Source organism: Vicia villosa, linkage group LG5 (genome assembly GCF_029867415.1).
Source record: "Vicia villosa cultivar HV-30 ecotype Madison, WI linkage group LG5, Vvil1.0, whole genome shotgun sequence".
Taxonomy (NCBI): domain Eukaryota; kingdom Viridiplantae; phylum Streptophyta; class Magnoliopsida; order Fabales; family Fabaceae; genus Vicia; species Vicia villosa.
Window position 1 is genome coordinate 34833209 of NC_081184.1, and position 13988 is coordinate 34847196.

Sequence of the window (13988 nt, forward strand, 5' to 3'; positions counted from 1 at the left end):
TTTTCGAATTTCCATAGGTTACTTCTCCACCGTGGGAGAAGCAATTCCCCAAAAAATTAATATTGAATGTGATGATTGGGAGAAATGAACCCATCACCCCTACTCTTATACTTGGCACCCCCATTAATGGTGCTATTACTCTTATGTCCCTTTTTTTTTTGCGTTTACCAGAAATTTCAAGAAAATACCAGATTTTTTGAAATATCTAGTAGTGCATATTTGAATTTTTTTAAAATTTAGTATATTTCAAAATTTCTGATAGAATAAATTTTTTATTTTTATTTTTTCAAAAGATAATACCAGAAATTTATAATTGAACTACGAGAATTTTGATATGTTATCAGAAATTTCAGAAAATTCGTTCTTGACCAGCCCCAAATTTGTTTATGAATATTTTTGAAATAATGAAAAATGGAGGTGTCAGTTAAAATTTGAGGGATGGTAGGTAAAATTCTCAATGATGGCCATGAGAATATTTTTTGAGAAAACCCAACTAATTTAAGCCCGTTTACAAAAATCCCAACTTCCCACGTCAATAAAGCTAATTAATAATAACAATCAGAACATGATTACGTGGCAAATCCTTATTGGCCACTTTCGCGTGGACATACATCACAAATCCAAGTCAAATTTCATTTCTTTTTATAAACCTGTTACGACTAAGTAAACAACTAAACACAGTCGTTTAAAACTTCATTCACCTAACACGACGAGTTCACCGTCTCAGATCACCGGCGCCGACGAATCTCCGTAACCGGAATTCATCATTCAGGTTCGTTTCTCAAATTTTGTTTTTCAGTTGTTCAATCGGATAAGTGAAATTGATTTGTTTGTTTCATGCAGTTAAGATAATTGATTATTGATTTTGGACTAGGGTTTTGAGATTTTGAATTTTGCTTGTAGTTATTTTTGTTTCAATGGGTTAGTCAAATTTAACGTGTTTCAGAATTGGATCAAAGTTTCTGATATTTATGAACTAGGGTTTTGAATGCTGATACTTGATTTGAATAGTTGCTTGAACTTGAATTGTTGGTAGATTTTATTTTTCAGTTTTCAAATTGTTTGGAAGCTTAAATTGTATGTATTCAATTTTGACAAGTTATTGTTTGTGGTTGTTAATGGTGGTTTGAATACAATTCTCAAAAATACTAGAGGTTGATAAGAATTATTAGAAGAATCTTATTCAAATCCTTAAATTGTGGTTCATTTCTTAATATTGCTGTGAATTGTAGTCAAGTTCCATGATTTTAATTTGCGCGAATGCGGTTGCGGGTGTTGCGTATTGTGGTCTTTATTACGGTCATTGTCATTGCAGCTGCAATGTCTGTTGCAGTCTGAATTTTGATTGGGAGATGTTTGAAACACACCCTTAAAAATACTTATTATTAAGATTTTTACCTCAGAAGTAAATTTAGTTCTGAGTTTTGAGGTTATTGAATTTTTTAGTTTTGATGAAAATACTTGAAGAAACGTTGACCAAACTGTTCGATGCAGTTCATAATGTGGTCGGACACATGATTTTAATTCACATCGCCATTGTGATTTGATGTGGTTGCTGAAGTTACTGCATCAGCAATATTGCAACCACAGTTGTGGTTGTCGACAACAATTTAAAACCATGTCAAGTACCCTTACTAGTGCAGAACAATTATAATTTAGAAAACAGTTCTTATGATAAGTATGAGTTTTCTTTAAACAATAGATTCTCCAAAAAGTTAAAATTGGGTTTTGCATGTCGTATATAAGTATACTATAGTAGTTTGTAAGTAGGAATTCAATCTAAATTGGGTCTTAGTTTTGATGTTAAGTGTGTGAGTTTGCATTTCAGAAAATGGCTTTAGGTGGAGGAAATCCCCAAAGAGGAAGTGCAGCGGCTACCGCAAGCATGAGGAGAAGGAAAACAGCAGGTGGTGGAGCCTCAGGAGGAGCAGCTGGAACTATGCTTCAATTTTACACTGATGATGCTCCTGGACTCAAAATCTCCCCTAATGTAGTACTTGTGATGAGCATTGGTTTCATAGCTTTTGTTGCTGTTCTTCATGTGATGGGCAAACTGTATTTCAGAGAGGCTTAAGAAGCTGGGTTCGTTTTTGGACCTTTTATACATTGACTCTGTTAATGAACTTAGATTTCTGTTGCTAGGATGATCTATCCCTTTGGTATTGTATTTTTTTTGTTCTTATTGTTAAGTTTAAACAAGGGATTGATATTAGCTTTGTTTATCTTTTGTTTCTAGAAGTGAAAGTGGTATAAGATGTAAAATTTGATGGTTTCTTTTTATGCATACTTTTGAATTGTTATATAGGTGTGGGGAAATAACCTCCGAAAGATAGACATGGAAAACACCATTCAATTTCAAACAAATAAATCCCTACAATTTACACTTAAAATTGAATGGTTAACTAACTTCCATTAAAAACGAATTGTTGAATACCGAGCGTTTTAGGTCTGCACTCTGTTCCACTGTTATTTTGCAGGCAGCGTGTGTATTATCATAGTTTTTTTACAACTTTTAACTTTTAAGGGTATTAGGCTTTTGCACGTCCGCTGTTTTGGCACTGGGAAGCTTTTAGGAGTAAAGATCCACTCCATTTTGTAAACTCCATTTCTTTTTCATTAACCCTCTATTTCTTTTGGACCCTCCATTTCTTTTTAGACCCTCCCTCAATAAATCTCTATTTGAATTCTAAGTGAAATACATTTTTTTATCCTACTTTAAAATTACTTAAAAAAATCTAATTAATTGACACATCAATGCTATAAAATTACAAAAATATAGTAGAGGATAAGCAACAATTAGTTGATATGTTCTTTCAGACATCATCAATGCTATGAATATTTTTTTTTTTGAATTTGAAACACCAAATTGCTTGATTCCTACGATTCCACAGAAAAACAATGATACATTATTTTTGCTTAATAATAAAATACATGAAAAAGAAAATAAAGAGTTTGAATATCATCATCATCCCACTGAAAATCTGTCTAAATGCCATCTCATGCACATCATAGCATATCCCCCCGTAGGCCATAACCAAAGCATACATGGAAAAAGCTTCTCTCTTCCCACCTTTAAATTCCTCACTTTACTCGGTCATCACAAGAAGATGAAAAAATGAGGTACTAGAAATGCCATGTTTCTTATTATCTTATATACAACAAATTTATTCCACCTTCCATCAAAAATCACATTCACAAACTTTTCTTTTCAATTCACTTCTTACTTCTGTGAGTCAAATACTTTTCATTCTTCCTTTGAAACTCTGAACTTTAAAAAAAGTTAAAGGTGAGTTTGCTCAACTTGTTTCACTTTGTTTATTTACTCTTTTTTTATCTCACATGGTTGTTTCTTGTCTAGGCTATTTGGTTTTTTACTACTCGCTTTGTTCATACAGTAAATTCTTAATTCTAACTCCATTTTGTTGCAGCCACGTCGAGTACTTGGAGAAGATAAGATGGTAATGGATCTCTTCCAATTTAACTAGAGGTTTTGGATTCAAACTCAATCATGGACACGTAGCAGTGTTAAATTCTTTTGAGGAAAAGTTTTATTGTCCATTGTAATCCTTCCCAACTCGAGGAATAAGTCTCTGTAATTGCACGCTCAGGATATTCGGTTTCTACCGGTGATTCAAAACTTGTTAGTACCATCTTTTTGTCCCTTCCCTACCACTCTCATTATTTTTTCTTGCACTTGAAACTTTCTTTTATATTTGTATGTACCAAAAGTTTGTTGTTGATGTAACAGTTTGGTTCATAGACCATGCTTTATTTGGACCCACCAATACTTTTCTACAAAGTGCAAGAAAATGGAAATATCAATGTTCATAAGATCCTCTTCTAAATACTTTCCTACATTATACATATCAACCTAACAATGCAAGCTCAATTCATCATCATCATCCTTTCTTTGTTTCTTGTTCTTTTTGTTCCATTCCAAGTGATCTCACTATACCAACCTTTCAATGAAGATATGCTAGGATTGATAGTGTTCAAATCAGGTCTAGAAGATCCAAAAAACAAACTTTCTTCTTGGAATGAAGATGATTATAGTCCTTGCAATTGGGAAGGTGTAAAATGTGACCCTATAACAAATAGAGTTTCTTCTCTTGTTCTTGATGGATTCTCTCTTTCGGGCCATATCGGTAAGAGTCTTATGAAGCTGCAGTTCCTTCAAATTCTTTCACTTTCTAGGAACAACTTCACTGGAAAAATAAACCATGATCTTCTTGTCACACTTTGGAATCTAAAAGTTGTTGATTTGAGTGAAAATAGTCTCTCGGGAACTATTCCGGACGAGCTTTTTCAACAATGTTGGTCGTTAAGAGTCTTATCGTTTGCGAAAAACAATCTAACAGGTAAGATTCCCGAGTCTTTGAGCTCGTGCTACTCGTTAGCAAGTTTGAACTTTTCGTCTAATCAATTGAATGGTGAGTTACATTCGGGAATGTGGTTTTTGAAGGAGCTTCAATCGCTTGATCTCTCGAATAATTTTCTTAAAGGTGAAATTCCTGAAGGAGTTCAAAATCTATATGATTTGAGAGAGTTAAGGCTAGGGCGGAATTTTTTCACCGGTAGGATTCCGGAGAATATAGGAAACTGTTTGCTCTTGAAGATGATCGATTTCGGTGATAATCTTCTAACCGATGAAATTCCGGAGTCGATACAAAGACTCACTTCATGCACATTGTTAAACTTGCAAGGGAATTTTCTCAATGGAAGCATTCCACATTGGATCGGCGAATTGAACAATCTTGAGATATTGGATCTTTCTTCTAATAGATTTTTGGGTTCGATTCCGTCTGGGATCGGAGGTCTTAGAAGTTTGCAAGTTTTGAACTTATCTACAAACAATATCTTTGGTTCGATTCCGGCGAGTATTAAAGAGCTTAAATCTTTGTATGTTCTTGACTTAAGTGATAACAAGCTGAATGGAAGCATTCCTCTAGAAATAGAAGGAACAGTTTCACTTATTGAATTGAAGCTTCAAAGGAATTTGTTAGGTGGAAGAATTCCAGTTCAAATTGCAAAATGTTCAGCTCTAAAATCTTTGTAAGTTCTTTATCACACTTTACATCTTTCATGCTATAGTTTAATTAAGTGCTTATAGCATAAGCGCTTATCATATAAATTATTTTGTATAAGTTATTTCTATACCAATAGATATAATCAAATCAAATTGTTTTTCATATAAGTTATAAGCTACTTTGAAAATAATTGTCAGGCTGACACTAACACTGTCACTTGTGATTACTTTTAATTTATTTTGTTTTTTCAAATTGTTTTGTTATCAGTGTCTTATCTGACACTAACACTGTCACTTGTGATTACTTTTAATTTATTTTGTTTTTTCAAATTGTTTTGTTATCAGTGTCTTATCTGATGTCCGTGTCTGTGTCCGTGCTTCATAGTTCAGTTCATAAGATAAACTCAAATAGGCCAGTTCAACAACCTTCTGGAGTTTATGAATCTATCATTGTTTTAACTTTTATTATTTTTCTGTGAATTTCAATGGAACAGGAATCTTGCACACAACAATCTTATTGGATCAATCCCTGCAACAATTGCAAACCTAACAAATCTTCAATCTGCAGATTTGTCATGGAACAAACTCTCCGGAACTTTACCGAAAAAGCTCACAAATCTTACACATCTTTCCTCATTCAATGTTTCATATAACCATCTTCAAGGTGAATTACCAATTGGTGGATTCTTCAACACAATCACTCCTTCATTTGTTCATGGAAATCCATTGTTGTGTGGTTCTGTTGTTAACCACTCATGCGATCGATCTTATCATCCGAAACCTATTGTTTTGAACCCTAATTCAAATTACAACAGTTCAAGAACTTCTTTACAAAACCATCATCATAAGATAATGCTTAGTATATCGGTTTTTATTGCTATTGGTGCGGCGGTTTCTATTGTTGTTGGTGTTGTTGCTGTTACGGTTTTGAATATCCATGTTAGGTCTTCGGTTTCACATTCTGGTTCTCCGTTTGGATTATCCGGTGGTGAGGATAATAGTTTTTTGCCAGAAAAAGATCCAAAATGCGGAAAATTCGTGATGATTAATGGTGATGATGTTGAGTTTTCCGATGAGGTGAACAATCTTCTTAAAGAAGGTAATGAAATTGGCCGCGGTGGATTTGGAGTTGTTTATTGTGTTGTCCTTCGAGATCAGAATTTTGTTGCGATCAAGAAGCTTTTAGGTTCGAGTATGACAAAATCACAAGAAGAATTTGAGCGAGAAGTTCAAAAGCTTGGTAAGATTAGGCATCAAAATCTTGTGGGACTTGAAGGCTACTATTGGAATTCATCTTTTCAGCTTATAATTTATGAGTATTTTTCTAGAGGGAGTTTGCATAAGCTTCTACATGATGATGATGATCAAAGCAAAATTGAGTTTTCTTGGAGAGCAAGATTCAAGGTTATTTTAGGAATAGCAAAAGGTTTGGCCTATTTACATCAAATGAACATAATCCATTATAACCTAAAATCTACTAATGTTTTTATCGATATTTGTGACGAACCGAAAATCGGAGACTTCAGTTTGGTGAATCTATTACCAATTCTCGACCATTGTGTTTTGAGCAGCAAAATTCAAAGTGCGCTAGGGTACACGGCCCCTGAGTTTGCGTGTCGCACGGTTAACATAACGGAAAAGTGCGACGTATATGGTTTTGGAATTTTGGTTCTAGAAATCGTGAGTGGAAAAAGACCTGTGGAATATATGGAGGACGACGTCGTTGTTCTATGTGATATGGTGAGAAGTTCGTTGGAAGATGGGAAAGTTGAACAATGTATCGATGAGAAACTTGTTGGTTACTTTTCGCCCGAGGAGGCGATTCCTGTGATTAAATTGGGATTGGTTTGTGCGTCGCAAGTGCCTTCAAGTCGTCCTGATATGGCTAATGTTGTTAACATATTAGAGACGATACAATGTTCTTCAGAAGGACAACAAGAGGAAATACAGTGAACTTTGAAGTATAGAAATACAACATGTATTGCAATATTTTGTGAAGTAAAGTTCAGTTTGCTTGCTTTTGAAGTTATATATAAAAAAAAAAATAGAATTGATATTTAGTTAATTTTGTTCTCTGCTTCTGTTTGTGTTTTGAGTTTTCATTACTTGAAATATTCACTATATATTTTTTCTTATTTCAATTTGTATCAGCTAGCTTTTTAGGTATCAGATAGCTCATAGAGCTAAGATTAATAGGAAAAGAAGTTTTTATATCTAAAAAATGGCAAATTAAAATTTATCGGTCATGCAAGACCCTTTAACTCTTTCTTTTTGAAGAATTGTATATATAAACTATTAAAAATACCTTAATCAAATAATTAAGAAGCATATTTATTTATTTGAAAGTAATGTGAAATAATAATTAATGGTATTTATATTAATAATAATTTCTATTTTCCTATTTTTTTTAAAGAAAAATAATATCCATTATTTAACATTTTTTTTAAAAAAATAAAGGTTTTGGAATGGAGGAATTTAAGAACCTAATCGTTTTCGAGTATGTCGAAGGCGGATTACTGCACAGGAGTTAAAATTTGGTACATTTATAATTTGGTACATCTATACCATAGTTAAATATTGAGAGTGTGTTCCTCTCAAGATCCTGAGTTCGAATTCAGCTAGGTGCTAACAACTCTTATATTTGAACAGTCCATAGAATTAGTCAGTCGCAAGGTCGGATATCAAGATTTAAAAAAAAACAGTTAAATTATAATTAACTTTCACATTGCTTTCAAAAATTGTAGACAACGTCGATCTATTTTATCATGATTAAATAGGGAGAAATCTTGCTGGCCTTAAAAGATTTAAGATTGTTATCTACTAGAGAATATGTGTCTTGGACATCATGAATGACACTCACAAAGAGACTTCAAAAGCACCACCATTAACAAACTTTTTCAATTGACATAATATAATGCATTGAAAGGTAATCATGGCAATGTTCCAACATTGTGGTCTGTTTTCGTTTCATGTGTTTAATTGATAAACCACAAACTATCATAATCACATATAATGATTCATGTTGCTTATTGATTCAAATCCACGCTACTAGATGATGAATAATCACATCTTTTTCTTTAGTGTTGATCAACAAATATACTGCATGATAATTACTATGAAGTTTGATGAAGAAGTTTTAAGGTAATCAAGTATGTGTAATAAAAAGGGAGTTTCCACTCTAGCATTCTCACCTTTTGGATTACATGTGGTGACACAATGATGTCAAACCAATAGCATATTCACTTCGGGGCTGTTTAAGTGTTCGTTTTTAAAGAATTGCATCTATATCTAAATATATTTTTGATATTTTTTAAAAAAAAAAAATTTAAAAATAATATACTACATTAACATATAAAATTATATTATTTTTTAAACTTTTTAAAAATATCAAACATATTTTTAGATATAGACGCAACTCTCCAAAATCATCCCCTCCAAAAATCAACTCTCAAACCGGCCCTTATTTATAATTTCACACAAATTAAAAAAATTATACAAATAAACGATAAAAGTATAGTACCCCGATTATAAATTTGAAATTTTTTTACATCATGTTATTTTATTTTTATTAGCCTATTGTTATTAGTAAATAATTTAGTATGTTATTAGTTAGAGAATTGGCTACCTTGTTAGAGATTTTTTTTCTGTAATATGTGTCTATATAAACTCAAGAGCCCAACTTGTAACAATCAAGCAAAATTAATATAAAAAATCCTCCTTGCGGCCAAGCGCTATCTCCTTGCGGCAAGTGAGATGTTAGACATTTTCTTTATAAACAAAGACCTCAAAATATGTAAAGAGATCAGGTAAGAAAACTCCCTTAAGGCCATAAAAATTATCAAGGTATTTCTCTCTCGCATCCTCATCTACTTGATATAGGGTGATTAGAGTGCGAGAACTCATAGTTGTTGGTGCGGTAGAACGGCAAGCAAAAAGTAATAGGTATATTTATTATTGGGTGATATATGTTATATCATATCGTAGTCCATATAGATTGGTAGAGAAAAACTGGCATTCAATTATCTCATGTTCTAAGTTTCATGATTGGGTGCGTAAAGTAAATGCGGGAAAAGTAAATAAAAGTAAATAAACAATCTTAATAGTCTAAGAGAAATAGTTATGGAATTGCATTTCGTTCTACCCGTCGAATATTTAAATCTGAAGATCTATCGCTCAACACTCACAATACGCATCAAAATCACCAGGCATCATTCGAGACGCCACATCAGTGTCCATTTCTGTAACACCGACGAAAGCTCAACCGTATTATTCACATCAGCGATTTCCCAACCGACACAAACAACACGGAGGCATTACACTCGATACCCATTACGATTATTAGCCCTAAATCTATTTCTACAATTTAGAAACTAATAGTTATCATTCCTAATCAAGATCTATGATGTCTATTTCTACAATAACACAAATCCAGAGCATTTAAGCAAAAAGATCAAGAACAACAACAATGATGATTTGTAAAGTGATTATATAAACGATCCCAAGATCAACCAATGTACATACAAGAGAGGAAAAATATACATACAAAATCCACCATTGGAATGGAACATAGGGAAGAAGGAGATGAACCGGAAACTTTCATCGTGTCAAAGAAATCGAGACAAATTCATAGCCAATCGACAATATGTAGCACTCAATGGTGTTTTCTAAACCTCTAAACTATCAAAAATGGATCAGAGCCACTCCAAGGGAGAAATGGGTGATAAAAACCCTAAAAATTATGTTTTGAACTATAAATACAAAACCTGAAAATCGCAGAGCGCGCTAAGCGCGCTTTCACTTAATGTACTAAACTGCCCTAGAGCGCGCGATGCGCTCCAAGTCCGCGCGACGCGCCCAAGTTTTTGCCAGAATTATTTCTTTTGCTCTTACGGAGCGCAACGCGCCCTCCAGCACGCGTAGCACGCTACACCAGAACAACAACTTTATTTCTTCAAAACGCTCTCGCAGCCGTGTCTTCGACACTTTATTCTTCGAGGCTCCAACAACGCAATAAAACCTACAAAAATTCAACAAAACTATCAAACGGTACATATTTACACAAAAAAGTAACAAAACTCAAAGTATACGAAATTGCACAAAACGGGGAATTATTCAAACGATATTAACAAAAAGTATCAATAAGTGTCACTATTTACATAGAGAAAATAACTACATTTTGGCACTTATCAAACTCTCCCCAACTTGAATTTGTTTGTCCTCAAACAAGGCCAAACACTCACATCGTAAAAGTAAGAATCCTAAGAATCATGAATCAACAAGAATTGGAAAAACGAAATAATTGTACGGTTCAAACAAAAACGTACGAACAAAGTAAATACTTACCACAATCCTACAACGACAACATGAAAACGACACGATTCCTAAGTACAAAAATCATACAAAACATTCTAAAACAAAACAAGCTCAATCACGAATCACGCCTAGCAAAAATTTATCGGTAGATGAAAAACACCGAAAGGTGAGGACTTTGAACACTCATCCAACAATCTTGCAAACAAAAGATAAAATTATGCATTCATCCAAAAATAGTATTGAAAATGCAACGGCACGAATCACAAGGGCTTTCAAGGTTGTAATGCGGCTTGGTTAACAAAAAAGTGATAAGTCCTAAAGCTAGTCGAAACAAAAATTTGCCTAAACCTAAGAGAGTGATCAATCCACAAAGTTTCATGCACCAAAATCTCGATCAAACTTCTTCTTTATCACAAATTATCAAACCAAGACATACTACTTATTAGCACAATTATTACATACTCTTTTTGTTTTTGTTTTTCAAAACTTTTTCTCTTTTTTTTTCTTTCTTTTTCTTTTCTTTTTTTTTCACATTTTTTCTTTTCTTTTTCTTTTCTTTCCAAAACCTCATACCAACCACAATATAAATGGACAAACATCCTCTCCCCAACTTGAATTCAACCACAACATAAAGTGAATACTCCCTACTTTCTAAGGCAAGGTAAAAATTCAAACTATACATCATAATTGAGGGTTCAAGAAAATAAAGAATCAAACATCCATACACAATAGAGAATCAAATGCTCATAGACAAGCATTAAACAAAAACAATATGGATGTTGACAAAAAGGCTCAAAGGGGTTACGAATGATCACACACTCACAAGGTCAATTGATATTTGGCTATGGTAGTTGTGCTCAAAATCAAACAAGTGCCTTGATCATTTTCGTGCATTCACAAAATCAATACAAACGAAAGATTAAACATAATAATATCCAAGGCCTTTATAAAAAAACCAAGAGCACAAGAAGCATACTTTTTTGGCAGCACAATAGTTGCAAGAAGTGGAAAAGGTTCCACACACGTAAGGAAAAAATTAGATTAGGTTTCCCCGGTAGAACCATCATGAGCAACATTAAATGCCACACACGTTTCTTTCCCACTAAGTGATCAAATTTCCGTAATTGATTGATGTTTTGACGTCTTTAAAAATTGGTTAACTTATGGTTGATATCCTTTAGCTGACGTACAAGCCACACATGGTACACTTGGAAAAAACTTGGTAACACGCCCCTATTTGAGGGAATCTCCCCTAACTGAGGGACTCATCCCTAATCATTTCAACTTTGCACGTCCTCGTGCTAGAGGGATTGTATAGTGATATATTTTCAAAAGGCACACATGGGGCGATATGGAGACCAGACTGTAATAGGCGCTCACTTAAGGGTATGTTGCCTAGACACGACTCTCCCCACTAATGGCTCGTCCAGGGAGATAACTTGGGTATTGATGTGTGTGTTGTTTATAAAAAACACCCCTGAAATAGTGCTTCTCACCCTCGTGAGCTTGCTCTCACCCCCACAGAATCACTAAAGCCTCTGGAAACCCCTTCCATCTTAGGGTTTCTATGAGTTTGTACTTTTTTTACAAGTACATGTTTTAAAATGAAGACTTGGTTGTAAAGTATTTAGATGCCTAAATTGTAGTTGGAAACCTAAAGTCACTACAATTATTAAATATAGGGATTTATCATCCATAGACTCAGATACTCTCTTTGGTAAATTGTAAGAGCATGAGACGGAACTAAAGAGACTTGTAGAAGATGACAAAGGTGATAAGAAGAATAAGACCTTGATGATTAAGATTGAAGAAAAAGATTCTGACTCTAGTGATGATTAGATGTCATTGATCGTTCATAATTTCAGAAGATTCATGAAATGAGAAAAATAAAAAGTGCATTAAAAAAACGAAGGACACATAAGATCAAACTACCCTTAGATTCAGAAGAAGAATTAGAATCCTAAAAATGTTAGACGATAAGGATGGTCTAGAGGGGGGTGAACAGACCACCTTTTTTCGACTTAAGAAAACTTTAGCTTTTGAAACTTGATTCCCCGAAGTCAAACTTATCGTCTTGAACGATCAAGTTATCGGGGACCAGATATGTGCAATAACCAAAACGGGATGAAAACGGTGAAATTTAACTACTCGCTTTAATGAAATTATCAATTGACTAGCATACACACTTAGAAGAGCCTTACTCGCAATGAACTGTTTAACTCAAATTGAACAAAAATTGATTGTGTACTTTTATCAAACACTTGATGAGCGATTTTCACCAAGCTTCAATTTTTGCTCAACTATGAATTTTAACCGAAAACAAATATCGAAAAGATAAAACTAATGACGATAAAGAACACGAGATTTGTTAAGGCAGTTCCTCTATCGTCCTCGCAGGAGTACGTCTGCCCCTAATTTCAAATGAAATTAGGAAAGTTTTATTTGATTGCAAAATGTTTAACAAGGAAAGAGTTTACCAATCACCAACTACACACATGCACTAAAATTGAATACAATTCTTTCCTCCCTTTAATTCAAGTAGAACCAAATCAATGTGAATGATCTTCACCGATCAAGACCCCGATCCTTCCTCTTTCAATCCTCCGGTTGTAGCAAATTTGATGAACGAATCTATAATCCCTTAATTCCTTATGCTCGGCAGAATTGAACTCAAAGCGAAGCGATCGTCAAAAACCTTCAAATCAAACCCTTGATGTAGAAGGAAAAACCCTAAGGTTTTATACAAGAAACACCCTCAACAATCTTCACTCGAACAAGACAATTGTCTACGGTCGAACCTTATCAACGCACATTCCTTACTCCGATCGAAAAAGATTACTATGTGTGATTTTCGATCAATAAGCGAAAGGTTGAAGATGAGAAGAAGCTTGAGTATATCTTTCACGTTTCTTGTTGATTTTGCTTGAGAATGATGAAAGAATATATATACCACACCCTATGCATTAGCCACTTACATTCAGCAGAAAAACAGTCAATTTAACGATAGGTCGACCTGTCCATCTGTGTAGGTCGACCTATTGAAGTCATGCACTTGTTTTTGAAGCAAACATGACACATGCGTCGACCTGTAGGGTCGACGTGCGCATACCTGAGGTTTCCCCAAAGTTCCATGCGTCGACCTGTAGGGTCGGCGTGCGCATACCCGAGGTTTCCTCAAAATGCCATGCGTCGACCTGAGGTAGCAATGCGTTGACGCATTCTGCTCCTACACAGCATTTTCCTTAAGTCCACCAAATAGGTCGACCTATAGCATATGTGTGTCAACCTGTTGAATCAAATTTGCCAAAATTACCTTTCCTTAATGCATCCACTTGATTCCTTTGTTTCCACATCAATTGTGTCATGTTCACAATGTTTTGACATCAACAAAATACACATTTGCCCTCACATACTCCCCCTTTTTGATGATGGAAAAACTTATGAATTTTGTCGAGTGCACTAAGCAAATTTTCCTTTTATTACAATTCCTGCTCCCCCTATCTGCTTGCTCCCCCTATCTTGGTGCATATATTTGCTGTAGTGTCTGTGCTAAGCCAATACCTTCTCCCCCTTTGACAACATCAAAAAGAGACAAGCAATGTTATACATATATGGTGGGATGATATCATTTAATGTTGATCATAACCAA

At 34.3% G+C, this 13988-nt stretch overlaps 2 protein-coding genes across 2 annotated transcripts; both read left to right on the forward strand.

The window, feature by feature from the left end:
* The first annotated feature begins 614 nt into the window (after nt 1-614).
* LOC131601550 (protein transport protein Sec61 subunit beta-like) lies at nt 615-2280 on the forward strand. Its single transcript, XM_058873400.1, has 2 exons — nt 615-772; nt 1829-2280. Exon 2 carries the CDS (start codon nt 1832-1834, stop codon nt 2072-2074), a length of 243 nt encoding a protein of 80 aa, XP_058729383.1. The 5' UTR covers nt 615-772; nt 1829-1831; the 3' UTR covers nt 2075-2280.
* A 152-nt stretch (nt 2281-2432) lies between these two features.
* On the forward strand, nt 2433-7075 carry LOC131601549 (leucine-rich repeat receptor-like protein kinase PXC2). Its single transcript, XM_058873399.1, has 4 exons — nt 2433-3286; nt 3429-3640; nt 3749-5052; nt 5521-7075. The coding sequence occupies exons 3-4, from the start codon at nt 3878-3880 to the stop codon at nt 6977-6979; spliced, it is 2634 nt and encodes an 877-aa protein (XP_058729382.1). The 5' UTR covers nt 2433-3286; nt 3429-3640; nt 3749-3877; the 3' UTR covers nt 6980-7075.
* The last annotated feature ends 6913 nt before the right edge of the window (nt 7076-13988 follow it).